General features: G+C 54.4%; 4 protein-coding genes across 4 annotated transcripts; 3 read left to right on the forward strand and 1 right to left on the reverse strand.

The window, feature by feature from the left end:
* Positions 1-633: 633 nt before the first annotated feature.
* Positions 634-4759, forward strand: BO94DRAFT_471586 (proteasome regulatory particle lid subunit RPN3; the record flags this gene model as incomplete). Its single annotated transcript, XM_025608389.1, has 6 exons — positions 634-1129; positions 1200-2497; positions 2574-2716; position 2811; positions 3325-4542; positions 4598-4759. 6 exons carry the CDS (start codon positions 634-636, stop codon positions 4757-4759), a joined length of 3318 nt encoding a protein of 1105 aa, XP_025464965.1.
* Positions 4760-6196: 1437 nt separating this feature from the next.
* On the forward strand, positions 6197-7945 carry BO94DRAFT_521622 (putative MFS transporter; the record flags this gene model as incomplete). The annotated part of the gene is made up of 5 exons (XM_025610154.1): positions 6197-6322; positions 6378-6767; positions 6816-7510; positions 7565-7729; positions 7796-7945. 5 exons carry the CDS (start codon positions 6197-6199, stop codon positions 7932-7934), a joined length of 1515 nt encoding a protein of 504 aa, XP_025464966.1. The 3' UTR covers positions 7935-7945.
* Positions 7946-8098: 153 nt separating this feature from the next.
* Positions 8099-9594, reverse strand: BO94DRAFT_577079 (uncharacterized protein; the record flags this gene model as incomplete). Its single annotated transcript, XM_025615162.1, has 2 exons — positions 8099-9124; positions 9538-9594. 2 exons carry the CDS (start codon positions 9592-9594, stop codon positions 8099-8101), a joined length of 1083 nt encoding a protein of 360 aa, XP_025464967.1.
* Positions 9595-10283: 689 nt separating this feature from the next.
* On the forward strand, positions 10284-13821 carry BO94DRAFT_537414 (SMP domain-containing protein). Its single transcript, XM_025612261.1, has 2 exons — positions 10284-11078; positions 11168-13821. Exons 1-2 carry the CDS (start codon positions 10606-10608, stop codon positions 13482-13484), a joined length of 2790 nt encoding a protein of 929 aa, XP_025464968.1. The 5' UTR covers positions 10284-10605; the 3' UTR covers positions 13485-13821.
* The last annotated feature ends 346 nt before the right edge of the window (positions 13822-14167 follow it).

Below are 14167 nucleotides of genomic sequence, written 5' to 3' on the forward strand. Positions count from 1 at the left end.
AATTAATTAATATTATTATTAGTTTGGGGGGGAGAGCAACACGGGTAAACACGCCAAGAAGAGCTCTCCAGCTGTGGGTGCCTCAGGCGGGCCCCGAGGAATGGTGGCAACGCAACGCAACCCGACTGCGAGTCACCGAAATTCTCCAGCAATTCTGGGCAACTTACCTCCCCAGCATCACGTCCAGAGCCCATCCCACGCGCCCATTGTCACCTATCCGGACCTCCGACCGACTGCTCCTGTTCTCCATCCAGACGCGAACAGCCGAGGGCGTCACGCAGGTCTCCAGCTGACCGGTTGCTCCGTTGGTAAGTTTGGTCCCCCCAACCCGATACTGACTAAGCTCCTGTGCTGGTTCTCTTGCTGTCCATCCAGGAGCCAGCCTTGACATCACATCACCACCTCATCAACCATCTGCTCCCAACTCAACCCAATCCCCATCCCCTATCATCCCCCACCCTGTGTCTCGGCTTCTCTGGCTTCTCTCGTCGTGACTACTGTCATCTTTCATCCCTGTATCTCCGGACTTTGGACAGTGGTCTTCCATCTCCCCCTTCCTCTGTCTCCGGTTACCGCGGTCCCCAGTGCTCACCGGAGCTCCAAGCTGGAAATTCAGACAAGAAAACACGAAAGATGCCGGCTGAGAGACGCTCTTTGAGATCGAACAGCAAGTCAGATACCTCTTCATCTGCTAACGGTGAGAAGGCACGCTCTACCTCGCAGAACTCAAGCTCCAATAAGGATAAGCCGGCGCCTACCCGCGCCGCTGCCAACAAGGCCAAAGCTGCCTCTACCACGAAGGCCGCCTCATCGAACAGCACTGCCAACTCCGGTATGGGTGAGCAGCGAGACCAGCCGCGTGCCAACGGGTCCGACCCGACAGAGAATGGCGTGAATGGCTCAGAAGATGTGGAGATGGGAGAGGATACGGCAGGTGGGCCTACATCCTCATTCAACACCAGTCAGGACCGCAAAGGTGACGAGAAGATGACTGTTGTAGTGCCTCCCACCAAGGGTTCCAGGTTATCCGGCGAGAAAGGTACGGACCAAGAAGGCGACGTCGCCATGGAAGGAGCAGAGGGCGAGGACACCGAGCCCGAGGTTGACCCCAAGGTCAAGGCCATCCAAGGTTGGTTTCATCTTCCCCTGTTTGGGACCGCGCAGCGCTCGGTACTAAAAATGCTATACCCCTCACCCAGACATCAAGACAAACTTCACACTTCTCGAACGAGCTGTCACCCACTTCGACCCCAGATTCACCCTCCGCGTCTTGCGCTCGATATCGTCTATGCGCAAACACATTACGGGTGATGTTCTCGCAGAAGTCATCGAGGAGACCTACTCGGCAACAATTGTTACCGCATCGTTCTTGTTGAATGCCCTCGATCAGGCGGGTGCCTTGGGCAGCGGTCGGGCCAGCGCGAAGATGGAGATCGAGTCGGAGAAGACTAAGTCTTCCCCCAAGGAGATTCTGCCCGAGGTTGACATCTATCTATCTATCCTCGTCCAGATCTATCTCTACGACCGGAAGGAGATCCAGTTGGGCGCCAAGTTTTCGACGAATCTGATTGAGCGCCTGCGGACGCTCAACCGCCGCACCCTCGACTCTTTGGCAGCCCGCGTCTACTTCTACTACTCCCTCTTCTACGAGCAGATTGCACCTCTCCCCCCATCCCCCGCCGCGACGGTCACTAAGATTCGTCAGTCTTTGCTTGCAGCCCTGCGGACGGCCGTCCTCCGCAAGGATGTAGACACTCAGGCCACCGTGATGACGCTACTACTGCGCAACTACCTGTCTACGTCCCACATCTCTCAGGCAGATCTTCTCATCTCTCACAACAAGTTTCCTCCCTCGGCGTCCAACAACCAGATTGCCCGGTATCTCTACTACCTGGGCCGCATCCGTGCCATTCAATTGCAGTATACTGATGCCCATGGACACTTGATTGGCGCCACTCGCAAATCGCCCTCTAGCCACAGTGCACGCGGCTTCTACCAGGCCTCCCATAAGCTGCTTGTGGTGGTAGAGCTCCTCATGGGCGATATTCCCGACCGCTCCATCTTCCGACAGCCGGCCCTGGAGCGCGCCATGCACCCTTACTTCCTGCTTGTCCAGGCTGTGAGCGTGGGTGATCTGGACGGGTTCCTCAACATCGTCAACACCCACAGTGCGACGTTCCGCAAGGATGGCACGTACACGCTCATCCTGCGCCTGAGGCAGAACGTCATCAAGACGGGTATCCGTATGATGTCTCTCTCCTACTCTCGCATCTCGCTTCGGGACATTTGCCTCCGTCTCGGACTGGACAGCGAGGAATCGGCCGAGTATATCGTGGCCAAGGCTATCCGAGATGGTGTCATCGAGGCGAGCTTGGACCACGAGCGGGGATTCATGAAGAGCAAGGAGGTGGGAGACATCTATGCCACCCGGGAGCCTGGGGAGGTGTTCCACGAGCGCATTAGGGCCTGCTTGAGTCTCCACGATGAGAGCGTCAAGGTGAGTTTCTACGAGGCGAATTTCCGGATCCTCGGATCCTGTCAAGAGTATCAAGCTGACTTCCCTGTGCCCATAGGCCATGCGATTCCCCATGAACCAACACCGACTTGAGTTGAAGAGTGCACAGGAGGCTCGGGAACGCGAGCGGGAGTTGGCCAAGGAGATCCAGGAAGGAGACATGGATGACGAGGATGCCGGTGGCGACTTCGATGCTATCTAGTGGGTGTGAAGTTATAAGCATACAGCAACCTTTCGTTTGTAATCCTGTTATATCCCGTCCAGTTGGGCCGAGGACGGAGGGAATCTTCCACAGTGTGTTCTTATTTGCAGTTTCGTCCTTTGGGTGTGTATGAAGGAATGGGTAGGATTGAGCTTTGCCGGCGTGATCTCACTTGTTTCCTGTATGTGACTGAACCGTTTCCTATGTGTGTGTGTGTGGCTGGACCGATAATCCCGGTGTAGATGTGGTCCGTCTGGCCTGTGAGTTGGGTTGAGTTGATGGTGAGGGGTGTGAATAATGGGGATGGCCGCTGTAATTTCTCGCCCGACTACCTAGACAGAAACACTTGTAATGAAGCTGTCAAATGGCGGAGAGAAGGTAGAGACGTAGAGAAGTCCAGAAGTCCAGAAGTCAAGGTCGTGGTGCCCGGCCAGGAACCCCGAGCCGGCCCGAGGCGACTTCCGCCTTGAAATCTTCGGCGGCTCAGCACTTGCGCTTTGCTCATCCACCCCAGGCACTGGTGCTGCCCCCGGACCCGGACCGGTTTCCAATCCTTCGTTCCCCCGGTATTATGACCCTGCAATTCATTATTCAGTTTTATTTCTAGTCACTGCTCCGCACATCTCTCCCAATCATGAGAGCTCGCACAGTACCAGCCTCCGGGCTGGTGCTCTCGTCACGCGTCACACCCTCCACCATAGTCTGCTGGCAATGCCTCCGGAACGATCTCCTTTCGAGCCAACTCCAGCTGCAAACGCGCAAATATCATCCTACGAAACGGAAGGATATCTCGCCTCTCGGTGCCGCCGTTTCTGCAGCTCAGACCATCTTCAAAGGCCTCCCCAAGGCACCGCCCGGCATCTCCGTGGACCCTTTGCGGATGGTCGGCAAGGAGCTCAAATTCTTGACGAAGAACCTCCGTCAGCTGCTCGGGTCTGGTCATCCGACCCTGGACAAGGTGGCCAAATACTACACCCGGAGTGAGGGCAAACATATGCGGCCGCTTCTGGTGCTGCTGATGTCCCAGGCCACCGCGTTGTGTCCCCGGAAGCCGGACACGGACAACAATTCCGCGACAGTGAACGACCCTATTAGCGACCCCTCGATCCTTGTCGACACCAACCCGGACCTGAGCTCGCTCTCGTCGACTAGCGCCGACGCGCCGTACGATTTTGCCGGTGATAAGGACATCCTCCCGACTCAGCGGCGGCTTGCTGAAATCACCGAGCTGATCCACACTGCGTCTCTCCTGCATGACGACGTCATCGATAACGCCGTGACCCGTCGTTCTTTTACGTCCGCTAATCTCCAGTTCGGAAACAAGATGGCGGTTTTGGCAGGAGACTTCATGCTGGGCCGGGCCTCCGTAGCGCTGGCACGGTTGCGGGACCCGGAGGTCATCGAGCTGATGTCGACTGTCATCACCAACCTTGTCGAGGGCGAGTTCATGCAGTTGAAGAACACGGCTGCAGATGAGAAGAACCCCGTCTTCACGGACGACACTCTCTCGTACTACTTGCAGAAGACATACCTGAAGACGGGTAGCTTGATCAGCAAATCCTGCCGGTCGACTGCCGTGCTCGGTCACAGCGTTCCCGAGGTGGTTGAGGCCGCATACCAGTATGGACGCAACTTGGGGCTGGCGTTCCAGCTGGTGGATGACATGCTGGACTATACAGTGAGCGAGGCTGAACTGGGAAAGCCTGCTGGTGCCGACCTGGAGCTGGGTCTTGCTACGGCGCCGCTGCTCTTTGCCTGGAAAGAGTACCCAGAGCTTGGTCCGTTGGTCGGCCGGAAATTCAGCCAGGCCGGCGATGTTCAGAAGGTAAGGCGATCTGGTTGCAATAGAGGAGCTGCATGGCTAACATTGATCCATCTAGGCCCGGGAATTCGTCATCAAAGCCGACGGAGTTGAGCAAACCCGTATTCTGGCCCAGGATTATGCCGACAAGGCCATTGCTGCGATCTCAGACTTCCCCGACAGCGAAGCCAAGGCGGGGCTGGCCCAGATGTGCGAGAAGACCATGAAGCGGAGGAAGTGAGACAGTAAGCGATCCATCAGCGTTCCCTTTAAGCGGATTGGCGTTGGTTGTGCGATCTTCCTTGTTGATATTGGGCGCGATCATGCCCGTGTACCACTACGTTCTCTGTATTATCGCGAGTCTGCTGGTATAGACCATCCTCTGTATTCTTGCTGGAGAGCTTAGAATGTTAGGGATAGACCCAAGGACTAATCATACAATTTCATTTCATTTTTGGTTGATTGGTTACATGGAATTATGATATACATTGGGGTCGAGTCTGGGAGAGTTTCAGTCTGAACGCAAAGGGGACTCGCTGCTCAATGTAGGGGTTTGAAGGATGTCTGCTTGTGCGAACATGAATCCACGTGAGCCGGGGGAATTTCTCCCTCCCTGAACAAACACTGTCTCTAACAAGGTACTGGATCTGCCATGGATGGTCTGTGCTCAAGCTCCTGAACAATTGACTATGGACTCTAATGTATATAGGAAAGACAAGGATTGCGTCGGTTCTCACCTACGTCTCACCTACGTCTCCAATATGCATCAACTCAGCAAATATCGTCTCCAGTATTTCCCAGCAAGCTTACTGCGAAACCAACTCTCGGAAGGTTGCCTCGATCCCCAAATAACTCCCTAGCCAGAGAATTCTTTCTGAGCGGGCATGTGTCAGGCGCATACTCCGAAGTATGGCCTCGCTCCCAAGTTAGCCACCCTATTCATTTTTACTCTGTTGCACAAGAAATGGAGATTGGTGGTCTTAATGAATTTGCGAGCGGGATTTGGTGGCAGGGATTGGTCTACATTGCGACGAGCCTGCATGAGCCCAACCAACTTTCCCAGAAGAGCTAATGCTGACCATCGTCAATGCTTAAATTTGGATTTTCTGCCACAGGTTTCCTTGAACTGTGAGGACAAGAGCTGCGCCAAGGCTGAATAGTTCCAACCGGCCTGCATGGAGTCCCAGCTTCTTGGATTATTGCCTACTCTGAGGAACTCTATCATCGACCACGGCGAATGCAGATTGGCTGAACTGCTGGTGGTTACACAAGTCTAACCGGAACCGGCTAGCGACTGGCTTCCCGCTGACTGCCCGAACCCTAACTTATACTATGTAAAACTGCTGCTTCTCGACCCTAGCTGGCCACCTGCAGACAAGAGGGTCATTGCAGGGAGAGCGGACCTGCCATCTCCCACTTTCCATAATGCGCCGTTATGAACGAAATTAAGTGGCTGAATCGAATTTGTGAAGTCAAGCGCAGCACATCATGACTAAAATTTCCTGCCGCGATGGTTTTTATGTGCCCGTTTGTTGGACAACTTGAGTTACTCTTCTCGACAACATACGATTCCACATGCCGAAGAAGGTTATTCATTTACAAACAATTCGAATTGACTAAACTGCCTGGCCCATTTTCGACTTGGTGGTATCTCTCAACTGCGAAACTGCATCGTGTAATGGCTGAAAAAGAGGATGTCACCAACGCTTCTTCCAATGGATACCCGGTTTCCCAGAGCCCGCCACTTCAGCCTCTGATAGAACTACCCCCATATCGTCAGGATCCCGACCATGATCCTGACCTGGTAAGTCTACGCCCAACGCCCAGCGGCTCAGCCAAAATAGCCTAATCAACGCAAGGTAACGTGGGATGGCCCCGAAGATCCCGACAACCCGAAGAACTGGCCACCGGTCAAGAAATGGACGACAATCATTCCCATGTCGCTGTTCAACTTTCTATCCTCCATGAGCTCGGCTACCATGGCACCAGCTCTGGACAGCATCCAGCAAGACCTTCATTTCTCGTCGAATATGCTGGCCGTGCTGTCGCTGTCCGTATTCTTGCTGGGAATGGCGATCGTTCCCTTGTTCACTGCGCCCTTGTCAGAGGTGTTTGGAAGGGTGGTCGTCCTCCAGGTCACCGACATGTTTTACATTCTATTCAACACCTTATGCGGTGTTGCAAAGACCCCAATCCAGCTTATTGGTTTCCGTCTCTTGGCTGGTCTGGGCGGTGCAGGCGCCAATTCGGTATGAGTCGCATCCCTCGCACTTTCACGCCAATGCTCACCACTGTAGATCGGAAGCGGCATCATTTCAGACCTCTTTATCCCTCAGGAGCGAGGCAAGGCCCTCTCCGTCTATGCCCTCGCCCCATTGTTCGGCATGGCTGTCGGCCCCATCGCAGGCGGCTTCCTCGCCCAATACACGACCTGGCCATGGTGCTTCTACCTTGTGTCCATCATGGGCGGTGCGGTGCAGATTCTCGGCCTGCCCTTCTTCCGCGAGACCTACGCTCCAGTTCTACTACAAAGACGATGCAAGTGCCTGCGCAAGAGCACTCAAAACCCAAACCTCTACACTCTCCATGACACGACACCTCTGCCACAACTACTCCGAACTAGTCTCGTTCGCCCCTTCAAGCTGCTCGCCACGCAGCCAGTAATTCAGGTGTGGAGTCTATACTGCGCTTTCCTCTACGGGACTCTGTTCCTACTCATTGCGACCTTCCCCAACGTCTGGACCGACATATACGGAGAATCCGTATCCATCGGCTCCCTCAACTATATCTCCTTATTCCTAGGCATGGTCCTCGCCTCGCAGGCCGGCACCCGTCTGGCCGATCGCTACTACCGAAAGCTCTGCGCCCAGAACGGCGGACGCAGCCTGCCCGAGTTCCGCCTGCCAGTCCTGATGATCGGATCCGTGATTGTCCCGATCGGACTCTTCTGGTACGGCTGGAGTGCGCGACGAAGTATCCACTGGATTATGCCGTACGTACCCCCCCAGCCCAACTCCCCTCTCATATACTAACCAATACCCCGCAGAAACATCGGAGCTGCTATTTACGGCGCTGGCACACTGCTCGAGATCCTCTGCGTGATCGGGTACATCATCGACACGTACCCGAAATATGCGGCCAGCGCGGTGGCAGCGGTGGTGTGTTTTCGGAGTCTGTTGGCTTTTGCATTGCCGTTGGCTGCGCCGAGTTTGTGAGTGCTCTCTCTCTCTCTCCCTCTCTCTCGTCTGAAACAGGTTGGTTGTGCTGACTACGCCAGGTATGGGAATCTGGGCTTCGGATGGGGAAATACACTACTGGGACTGATAGCGGTAGTTGTGGGTATTCCGGCACCGATTTTGCTGAGGTATTATGGGGTGGCGCTGCGAAAATGGAGTCTGTATGCGCGGGATGATTAGCTGCCAGGGCCTTGAGGTACTAGTAGTAGTTTCCAGAAGATATAAATAGCATCATGGAGATTATATCCAATCTCTAAGAACAAAATACAGCACAAACACACCCTCTCCCCCCCTCCCCACCCACTCAAAATAAATACATACTAATAGTAACTAGTAAAGCCAAATCAACCCAACACCCTATCCAACAACCCCGCCAACTCCCTGCCCACCACCGCCGGATTCCCCAACTGCACAACATGGCCACTCCCCTCCGCCACGACGGGTCCCCGACCTCTCTCCTCCTCCGTAAGCCCCACCAACCCCCGATTATACTCCCCCCAGTACGGCGTCACATACTCCTCAAACACCCGTCCCGACACCCGTCCCCCCGACATCTTCACACTCTCCTCCGCAAACGCCACCCCGTCGTGTCCCACAACCGTCACCCACGGACCCTTTCCATCCGGTCCCGTAAGCCTCGGCCCATTACTATCCGGTAATAAAGACGCGAGATTCCTCCTCGAAAGTCCCTCCTTGTTACCCACCGAAGGATGGAAGACCTTTGAGGCGATGGCGCGGGCTATTGCTAGATCTTGGGACGTGATTCCCTCCGGAAGGGTAGTGGAGGGGTCGAATGTGCTAGGGTCTGGGAAGACAGAGACGAAATCGGAGTTGGCGAGGATGCTGTCTAGTAGGAGCAGGGCGGAGACGGTTCCGGGGTAGGTTTGGGCGTAGACACGGGCGAGGGCGCAGCCGAGGGAGTTGGCCGTGAAGATTATTTGGAGGTTTGGTGATGTTGGTTGGGTGGTGGTGGTGGGAAATGGGTCGGTGATGTTGAGGTGGGTTTGGGCGATTTGGAGAATGAGTTGGTGGAGGTCTGCCACCGCGGAGAGGATGTCGTGGCCGTGGGATGGGTCCGGGGCGTTGGTGTCGAGGGGATCGCGACTGGGGGTTTGGCCTTGGCCGAAGCGGTCGTAGGTGAGGATTGCGGGGAGGGGGAGGGGAGGTTTGTGCGGGTGGTTTGGAGGTGTTGGATTACGGGCGTCCAGGAGGTTTGGGGGGCTGTGAGGCCGTTGAGGAAGATGAGGAGGGTTGTTGTTGGGGTGGAAGAGGGGGATAGCGAGGGGGATGGAGGATAGAAGGTGTAGCTGAGTTGGGCGGTGGGTTTGGTGGTGAGGGTGATCAGGTTGGTCGTCATGGCGGTGGTGATCCTGGGTGGTTGGAGTTTGGAGATTTGGTGGATAGATGGAAAGTATATGTAGATGAGAAAGTAAGAAGTATGCTGAAGTGAAGAAAAGAGAAGAGGTTGATGAGAAGGAAAGAGGATCAAAAAGCGAGGAAGAGAGGGTTTATATGTGCTGGTTGAAGCCAAAAGTTGTATACATCCTCGAGTGGAGAGACGATGTAGGCTCCACTCGAAACGATGTGGCCAATCAGTGGATTGTCAGATTGGAGCCTGTCAGCCCTAGGCTCATCTGCTGGACAGCTCCAGAGCATCTGATTGGCTGTCTGGGATTACTCTTCGTATTTCCAACGTTGTAGCTATCGAGTATAAGCCCCCCTGGGATAGTCATCATCTAGATATTATTACACAAAGTAGAAGAGAATTCTTGTTTTTACATACACTCCTCTGTGCATAATTGTTGCATTGGGTGTTGTGCTGACATATCACTCCAGCCATTGAGGGTATTCGTCGTATTTTTCCATTAGTTGAACAAAGCCCATTATACGAAAACATTCTGCATGAGGTTGACTCCAATAAGTAGGATACTATGACATTGCAAATTGACCAACTGTACTCGGTAGTACTATAGAGCAGGTTGCTAGATACTATAGGCTAACGCCTTGGTAGGATTATCGACGCGTGGTTTCTGATCAAGCCAGTGTGTACAGACACTTATAATCCGATGTTGAAGCTGCATCCTTAATGAGAGCGTGACAAGTATTCAGTATACAGTTGAGCTCAGGGATGTCCCTGACGACGTGATAAGCTCGTGCACCGGACCCTGATAAGGTTCCGTGGAAACCAGTCCCGTCCCCAATTGCATATAGAAATCAGGAACCTTGGAGGAATACAATCGATCCATGCAGATATTCGTGTTTGCTTTTCACCACCTTGCATCCGTCGAACTCAATCGCCAGCTTAATCTCCGGAGGAAATGCTATTAGCAGCGTCGTCTGCTGATTATTTGTAGTGAGAAGGCTGGGGGTCACGGGACCGTTGTTGGAGGAACGCGGGGCAACGTTGTTCCCGGACCCACGGGATTCCGTCATGATCGCTGACCGGATCTGCTGACTTGGAGACCTGCTAAAGTGCTAAAAGTGCTTAGTCGACTAGAACAACGGAAAGTACGGAAAGCGCGGAGACGAAAGGAAATCGGCTCCCCCAACTAGGCAAGGCGGTTCCAGCGAGGTACCGTCACTCTGTACAACTTGCTGCCATCCTGCCAGTGCAACCTGCCATCCTCATCTCGCTGTCTTCATCTCCCCGGCCTCCCTAATCCCCATCCTCTCCAGGTACACTTGTCCTTTCGTTTCCCCCCTTTTTCATCCTTCCCTTCCTCCGCTTATCCGCGCGCTGGTCTCAGCCAGATCCCCTTCCACTCTCTGCCTCGGCCTGCCACTTGGTCTTTTGTTACCTCAGGATGATGGAGGAGTGTTTGTCGCTGGCCTCCTGAACGACCGGCTCCCAATGGGTTCCTACGCCAGCTTTCTCTTCGTCTACGTCCTCGGCGGACTCACCTTCATCCCGCTAGTCCTGTCGCTGGTCCTCCTCTTCGCCTATCTCACCCTTCCGTCCCTTCCCCCACCCTCCGAGAAATCAAGCAACTCCACGCACGGTGGCCTCCAACGTCCGACCGACGATCAATATAGCCTGAAATCCGGCACCGATGAGTTGGCCGAGAAATTCCATCGCACCCACGACTCCGATGTCGCCGCTGGCTATTTCGCCGTCTGTCGTGAATACGTCCCAGGTGGTGTCAATGGGCGGCCGCCCGAGAGAACCACTCCGGCGGGTGAGGTGATCGCCGCCGAGAGCCCGAGCGTCTATCAGGCTATGTATAGAAGCCTCTTTGACCGCAAGCAGGCACCTACCATCGAGCCAGCCAAAAACAACCCAAAGAACGGAAAGCGAGGGCGCAACGTGTTCTACATTGTTCTTCGGTATTTCTTCCCTGTCCGCCCCACTAAACTCCGCTATCTCTGCACTACCCTTGTAACCCATGCAGACGCTAATGCTCGATACGGTTTAGACATGGTCATTTGATGCTCTATGACAACGCGAACCAGGTGGAAGTCCGATATGTCATCTCACTGGCCCACCACGATGTTAGTATACACGGCGGAGAGGGACAGATCCCGGAAGGGGAGTTGTGGTTAAAGAGAAACGCCATCTGCCTCTCGCGACGGTTGGAGTCGCTGGGCGACCTGGGAGGACCTACGCCGCCCTTCTTCCTCTTCTCAGAAAACTTATCCGACAAGGAGGACTTTTATTTTGCCATGCTCCAGAACCAGTCCAGGATGTGGAGTTCTCCAGATGGCCCTCCCAAGCACCAGGCGTTCGATGTGAAACACATAGTTACTCTAGTCCAGCGATTGCATTCTTCCGAGGAGCAATTGCAGACGCGATGGATCAACGCGGTGTTGGGCAGGCTGTTTCTTGCCACGTACAGAACCCCAGAGATGGAGGAATTCATTCGCAAAAAGGTCACCAAGAAGATCTCTCGCGTCAACAAGCCGAACTTCATCAGCAAGATTGGTCTCCAGAAAATCGACATGGGGGAAGGGGCGCCCTTCATCATCAACCCCAGACTTAAAGATCTGACAGTCGACGGGAACTGTTGCGTCGAGACGGATGTTCAGTACACTGGCAACTTCCGCCTGGAGATTTCGGCAACCGTGCGCATCGACTTGGGGCCTCGTTTCAAGGCCAGGGAAGTTGACATTGTTCTGGCTGTGGTGTTGAAGAAGCTCGAAGGCCATTTGCTGATCTGGTTTAAGCCTCCTCCGAGTAACCGAATCTGGATTTCCTTTGAAACCATGCCGAACATGGTTATGGATATTGAACCGATCGTTAGCTCGAAACAGATTACTTACGGGATCATCTTACGTACGATTGAGAGTAGGATCCGGGAAGTGCTCGCGGAGAGCGTTGTTCAACCGTTTTGGGACGACATCCCCTTTTTGGACACTGAATCGCAAAAATTCCGAGGAGGCATCTGGGAGCGAGAGATACCGAAGCCCGATACAAAAACGGACATTCCCGACGAGTCGGGTGCTCAGATTCAGACATCAGGAACTCCCAAAGAGGAGTCAATTGAAGTGCTGAAGATGAAGGATGAGCGCACCATGAGTGCACCTGTGCTGGCCGAGACTGTGAATGGCACTTTGAAAGCCCGCAAGAACTCCAAGGCCTCTATTGGGGACTCGGAGAACACTAATCCAAGCGCTTTATCTTCTGCTGTTGAGAAGTTAGGCAGCTCGCCCCCACGGGTCATTAGATCTCAGACCTTCTCCCATGCGGCCGACCCTGTCCTGACAGCCGACCACGTAAAAATGGACAAAGCCTTGTCTGAAGCCAAGGGCGAGGAAAAGAGCTATGCAACAAGCGCCATGATCGAGATATCGAACCGTTCTCCACCCGGTTCGCCGGACAAGACCCCCGAAAACTCCCCGCCAACTGCTAGTCACATGGTCCCGGACAATATACCGCAGAGTCGGGATCCTTCCATTGTCGAATCCACCGGGAGCTTCGAGGAGTCGATTAGTGACTTGCCTACCCGGCCACCTTCTATTCATCATGGAAACGACTCGTCTAGCAACCTGCGAGGCATGGAGAACGGTTCCAGTGCGTCTTTGAATAGCAACAAATCGCGACGGCGCAGCACGCTGGAAACTTTGACCCGATCTATGACATCTTCAACCACCGCAGAGAATAAATCGCCCGGCCCACTCCTGAATACGGCAACTTCCGTGGCCAAAAAGTGGGGGTGGAATATGTTCGGCAGAGGCGAGTCTAGCTCCGCTCAAGATGCGTCTCGTCCTGCAGGCACCCCGGACCAGCCGATAGGACGTGGGCACCCTCTCCCACCCCCAGGGACCCCGTTACCGCGTCCCGACAAGGTTGGCTACAAGAGGAGCACCGTAGCAGTCCCGAAGCGAAAACCCGTGGGAATCCCAAACTTTCCAGAGCCGAAATCTGACAGGGAGAATAAGAGGCCTGTTCCCAAGCCACCTCTACCCAAACGAAAGCCAATCTATCACCCAGAAGAGGGGGGCAATCGGTCTGAAGAGTTGCTCGTGGTTGAAGCCCCATACGATTCGGGGCCTAACAGCCCGGTCGTGGACATAACCCCCGATGCAGGACTAGCGGCAGAGTCAAACACCAAGGGCAACTCACCACTGTCAGCAAGACCAGGCGAGTCCGCTGCCGGCCAAAGTCGCGGGAATGAGCAAAGAGAGCATGAAACCACCGAGCAAGACCCCCAGACTCAAGGTCCGAGGACTAGACTCGATACCGAAAAACACGGCATGGAGATCTTGTCAGCCACGGACGGAATTATTCCGTGATGAAGGAAATCTGCATGCAGCGGAGCGATGTATGAAGGATAGAACGTATGATGTCGCATTTACCCTTGACAATGCATAAAGGAAGCTCTGCAGCGCAGAGCGCTCTCCACTGGAGCGGGCGTTTTGATTAGGACAGAAAGGCGTGAGACGAGACTGGTACCGTGGTACTGGGCGACTGCTATTCCTTGGCTTCTGACCCATGGTATACCCTCTCAGCTGGTTCTTGAGCGTGCTTGACAGTGTCCGGCGTCGATAGCGATATGGGGGTCACCCTCGCCTCTCTAGTCGTATGGTTTATTTGGTTTGCTCACTAGGTAGTCGGAAGGTTCTTTGACTGAAGTTTTATGTTGTCCCGCCGTAGAAAGTAGCCTGTTGTTGGTTGGTTTGGGCATGGAACGATTGGGCGACAAAATCGCTGCCTAGTAGCGAGAGCCATTGACGACGCATCATCTGTCAATAGGAGGTGCCGGGCGGCGGTGCCAAGCCTGGCCGCAGTCGCTCTTTCCCTTCCGGACGTCATCTCGCCTCGGGGGTGCCTGTTGCTATTTCCATCTTCCCCTCCTCTCCTCTTCTCCCGGCTCGACTCGAATTCTCTGCAGCTGGCCATTGCCCTCTTGCACTGCACGGGTGTTATCAACAATCTCCCCATCTCGCTTACTTCTCCTTTCCACCCCCCTTTCCTT

Source organism: Aspergillus sclerotioniger (genome assembly GCF_003184525.1).
Source record: "Aspergillus sclerotioniger CBS 115572 chromosome Unknown BO94scaffold_23, whole genome shotgun sequence".
Classification (NCBI taxonomy): domain Eukaryota; kingdom Fungi; phylum Ascomycota; class Eurotiomycetes; order Eurotiales; family Aspergillaceae; genus Aspergillus; species Aspergillus sclerotioniger.

What these genes read in the sequence shown, in the direction of transcription:
- BO94DRAFT_537414 (XM_025612261.1), top strand. Translation starts at nt 10,606, where the DNA reads ATGGGTTCCTACGCCAGCTTTCTCTTCGTCTACGTCCTCGGCGGACTC. An exon ending in GTGTTCTACATTGTTCTTCG is followed by an intron (nt 11,079 to 11,167) that starts GTATTTCTTCCC and finishes GATACGGTTTAG; the next exon opens with ACATGGTCATTTGATGCTCT.